The 5,000-nt window shown below is 45.6% G+C and overlaps 1 protein-coding gene across 7 annotated transcripts in view; it reads left to right on the top strand.

Moving 5' to 3' along the window:
• The window catches only part of kiaa1549la (KIAA1549-like a), a 47,726-nt gene that overhangs the window by 38,622 nt on the left and 4,104 nt on the right, over positions 1-5,000 (top strand). For 4 of the 7 annotated variants that reach the window (XM_035532393.2, XM_081699132.1, XM_035532395.2 and 1 more), the window contains 6 exons: positions 643-669; positions 915-1,289; positions 1,859-1,956; positions 2,313-2,452; positions 4,022-4,173; positions 4,567-4,641. In XM_035532393.2, the coding sequence (XP_035388286.1) occupies positions 643-669; positions 915-1,289; positions 1,859-1,956; positions 2,313-2,452; positions 4,022-4,173; positions 4,567-4,596 (822 nt within the window). In that variant the 3' untranslated portion in view covers positions 4,597-4,641. The remainder of the gene's footprint in view (positions 1-642; positions 670-914; positions 1,290-1,858; positions 1,957-2,312; positions 2,453-4,021; positions 4,174-4,566; positions 4,642-5,000) is intronic. The other 3 variants (XM_035532396.2, XM_035532394.2, XM_081699131.1) reach the window with 2 other exon arrangements.

Genomic DNA, 5,000 nt, shown 5'->3' with positions numbered 1-5,000 from the left:
TGCTCCATCAAGTAACACAGAAAAGCAGAACATCTGCTTTTCTGATGTGGGTTGTGACGACGGAGGATGTCCTTTTCCGGGTCGTGGCGGTCCTGGTCCTTGCTGAGCATGTCTCCATGGCACGCTGGCATTGGGACGTGCGAGCCCCGAGGATCGGGAGACGCGCGGCTCTTTCCTTCGCCTCTCCCTGTAATCGCTGGCATCTGCCTGGAGACTGGAGCCAAGGCAATTACCTCACGGCCTGTTTGAAACTCCCTGGAGGGCAATCAGAGCTCTGAGTGCGTTTGGAGGAGGTGACATCTCTAACCCTAGCCATCGAACCGCCTCACCTCAACCCCCGCCAGACCCTCAGCTGACAGGAATATGATTATGGCCTATTCAGAGGATTAGATGGGGAATTCGATATTGGTTAATAGCCATGAATGTGCTGAGCTTTCAACTTGCAAATGGGGTGGATTTGTTTGTGTGTGTGTGTGGGGGGGGGGAGGGGGGGGGGGGTAAAACACTTTCTTTATAGGTGGTTGGTGATAGTAAATCAGTGTTTAAAAGAGTGCGATCGTATTTGTGTATCTTAGTAAATATATTGCTTTTGTGTGTGTTTTTGTGTGTGTGTGTGTGTGTGTGTATGTGTGTGATTGCCAGCTTGCAGCTTTGAACGTGTTAGCTGAGGCATGTGTGCAGGTTTATGTCTTTAATTTATGATTGTGTGTCTTCTTTTCCACTGCGTGTGTGTGTTTGTTGTTTGTATATGCAGTTTGCCACGTCTGTACCTTGAGTGCAGTTTAAGCTGACAGTATGCTGCTTGCGGGTGTGCGTGTGTATGTGTGCATTTATGTGCGTGCTTTTGTGTTATGTGTGTGTGTGTGTGTGTGTGTGTGTGTGTGCGTGCGCGTGTACGTGTGTGTCCTCACCAGGCTGAGCCAGAACCTTTTGAAGAAACGGATGTGGACCACCTCATGAGCTCCTTGGGTTTCGGTGGCAGCCACCAGGTAAAAGGCCACTCCGATTCCTCCACCCTGAGTTCCCAACCGTCCATCGATGAGGTTCGGCAGCAGATGCACCTCCTGCTGGACAACGCCTTCGGCCTGGCCTCGGCCGAGCCTCCTGCGGCTGGCCGCCTCCACCACAACCACCACCCGCACCCCCACAGCCCCTACAACCCCAGCCAGAGTAGCCCGTACTCAGATGGAGTGACCAGTGCCCCTGGCACCATGGACCACCCAGCCGGAGCTCTGCAGCGTGGGTCCTCCTTCGAGCCGGACGTACACCAGTGTAGCCTCCCAAAACCCGTGAGTCTGCTCTCCCAGCTCACGGCACACTTCACTGGAAATGCCGCCTAAAGGTCAGGCGCGCTTACTCGTCCCCAGCTGTCTGTTGTCCATAATGATCTGCTTTTAGACTCACAGCGTGGTGCACTTACACCAAGTCTGGTGAAGTAAAACCTTGTTAAAATGATGGGAAACAATACAAAAATAATAGCATACACAATGCCATGCAGAGCAACAATTCTGTGTTACATGATATGTTGACATGTTGTTTTTGTTTTTTGTTTTTTACTTTTAAGGGATTATACATTAATTAAATGTACAAATAATGTGAATAACAAATGTAAAGTACTTTGGCTATTCTGCAAGTAACTCACAGTCCTTAACGGGTCCTCCCAACCCTTCACTTACAGTTACTCGGACTGATGTCCGTAGTTCATACTTCGTTAACCTGACCTCGTAGCAGGCCTGACCCAGAGACACCGTTAAGACTTCGACATGTTCCATTATGCTAATTGCTGACATGCCATTGAAATGGAGACGGCTGATTGGCTGTTGTTGTGACTAGACGGTTAATGTAATCGACTCCGCAGGGCTTCAGATTTACTCAGCTGCCTGATATGGGTTTGGGGTCCCCACCACCACTCATACCCCCCAGAGCCGTAGCGCCCCCTGGAACCTCAATAAGGCGGTAAGAGCATCGTCTTACATACACAACATGCTCTGCAACCTGCTTCATTTTATTCCACGTTGTCTGTGTAATGATGTGAATTATTTTCTGTGTGTTTTTTAAATTTATTTAATTTTAACTGTGATGTACCATTGCTTGACATGCAGTGCATATTCATACATCATGTTCTTGATGTGGCTTTGGCTGGCACATATAAAAAGGTGTTTTTACAGAGCTGTTGACTCTCGAGGTGTGTTGTTATGCAGCTCTGCGGTGCTGTAGCGCAGCGTGTGCGTACTCTGACTGCCCCCTGCTGGTCAGACAGAAGCAGGACAGCATTGCTTGTTTTCTTCCACTCATGACTTTGGTCTCTGCAGCTCGACACCAGACATGAGTCTGAAACCGCGTGTCTCTGAGGCCTCGGAGATGAGTCAGCACAACGGCGCCCCCTACCTGCCAATCAACCGCGCTCCTTTCCCCGCCGTGACTGTCGACCAGTCCATGTCAAGCTACTCAGGTATGACCCTTGATGCTGTTACATGCTATTTTTGATTTACCAACTACATACTGTATACTACATACTGCACTCAGTTTCTACTGTATACTACATACTGCACTTAGTTTATACTGTATACTGCACTCAGTTTATACTGTATAGTACATACTGCACTCAGTTTATACTGTATACTGCACTCAGTTTCTACTGTATACTGCACTTAGTTTATACTGTATACTGCACTCAGTTTATACTGTATAGTACATACTGCACTCAGTTTATACTGTATACTGCACTCAGTTTCTACTGTATACTGCACTTAGTTTATACTGTATACTCCACTCAGTTTATACTGTATACTACATACTGCACTCAGTTTATACTGTATACTACACTCAGTTTATACTGTATACTACATACTGCACTCAGTTTATACTGTATACTACATACTGCACTTAGTTTATACTGTATACTGCACTCAGTTTATACTGTATACTACATACTGCACTCAGTTTATACTGTATACTACACTCAGTTTATACTGTATAGTACATACTGCACTCAGTTTATACTGTATAGTACATACTGCACTCAGTTTATACTGTATACTACATACTGCACTCAGTTTATACTGTATACTGCACTCAGTTTATACTGTATAGTACATACTGCACTCAGTTTATACTGTATACTGCACTCAGTTTATACTGTATAGTACATACTGCACTCAGTTTATACTGTATACTGCACTCAGTTTATACTGTATAGTACATATTGCACTCAGTTTATACTGTATACTGCACTCAGTTTATACTGTATAGTGCATACTGCACTCAGTTTATACTGTATACTGCACTCAGTTTATACTGTATAGTACATACTGCACTCAGTTTATACTGTATACTGCACTCAGTTTATACTGGCGGTACAGTATCCAGTATACGAGAAACACAAACCGTACTGGAAGATCACCCACACATATGAAGGTTCTGCCCATTTGGGAAAGATTTTCTGCCACTGTTGCATGAAGGGATGCAATACACCATGAAGATAACTCTGGTAGCATACTGGAATTCGTGGCCCCATCAGTATGTGAGTAGTATGTTGTAAACTACTTCCAACACAGTCCGATGAGCTCCCTAAGTGTATCTGTGAGTGTCACTGTGAGAAAGCGGGAGAGTCCACGAGCTGAGCGAGAGACTGAAGACAAAACCTGACTGACAGATGAGTTAGCTAGCTGGCTCATTCATTAAAAAGATTTCAGAGTGAAACTCGTGTTAAGTCGATCTGGGGGTGTCTGTGGGAGCTGCTCAGCGCTGATGTGTCATGTAGGATACTGTACGTTCCCTGCTAATGAAATCAGTTATGCTCTTTGTTTACATTTACGTTTTATGCACTTGGCAGACGCTCTCCTCCAGCGTGACGATTTTCAGTCATATTACAGATTTAGGTGATGTGTAGTGTTGGGGGTTTTGTCCAAGCAACTGAACAGTTGAGCTGTTTGTGAGTTGTTACCCACTACGTCAACCACTCCTTTTGTTTTCCCATTTATTCATCTGTTTGTTTTTTTGAATGTCTTGATCTGTCCAGGAAACCCAATGACAGCCGTTTATGCCATATCTGCCAACCGGCCCGGTTACTCGGACTACTTTGTCCTGTCTCCGCCGTCCTCCTATCGCAGTCCTTCGTGGATGTCCTATCCCCCAGAGCCGGACGACCTTCCCCGTCAGTGGAGTGACACGGTAAACCTGACCCCTGACCCCTGACCCCTAACCCCTAACCCCTAACCAGGCCTCTCCCTGACCTACAGCTCTTCCACGTGCATTTTCCCCAGTAAGACCTTAACCTCACTGCTCCTTCTTAACTCTGCTTCTTCTCTGGTTTAAAGACACCGTTTCATTTTTTGTTTACTGTGCGTTTTTGTTTGTGAACTGTGACATCATGAAAGGCTGAAAAGCTTGTTAGTAGCCTTCATGTTTAGGTTAGCATGGATTTGGATTGAGTCTATGCATTTGTCTTTTCTAAAATTTCAAGGTCAACGGTGTGTGTGTGTGTGTGTGTGTGTGTGCGTGGGTGTGTGTGTGCGTGGGTGTGTGTGTGCGTGGGTGTGTGTGTGTGTTGTATTATATTTGTAGAATCCGTGTCATTTGGAGACCATCTGCTGAGGGAAATGAATGGCTGGGTATGAGTGGACACCGGACGTCACCTGGGTACTCTAGACTTCCTTATCAGTTATTGTTCAGCCTAGCAACAGTAGAGCTATTTTTAATCAGGAGAGAAAACATCAAAAGGAAAAGCAAATGTTACCAGCCTGCTCTGCTGAACACTGCCCCCGTGTTTCTCACCACGCACACCACAGCCCTCCAAGAATCCTTGCAGTTGCTGGATTTGTATTTGTTTATGCTCCTTGTTTTTCTAAAGCAGAGCACAACATCCTATGTGAAGAGATACTGCACATGGCAAAGTCCTAAAGACTTGTCCAAAGAAGTCATGAGGACGTGTAGAAATTCAAAAGGATGTATCCAAAGTCAAGGGGCATTCACTATTTCCATGCAGACACATTCAGTTC

This window comes from Electrophorus electricus, chromosome 16 (genome assembly GCF_041902795.1).
Source record: "Electrophorus electricus isolate QZ-2024a chromosome 16, ASM4190279v1, whole genome shotgun sequence".
Taxonomy (NCBI): Eukaryota; Metazoa; Chordata; class Actinopteri; order Gymnotiformes; family Gymnotidae; genus Electrophorus; species Electrophorus electricus.
This window is presented reverse-complemented; position numbering and strand designations above follow the sequence as displayed.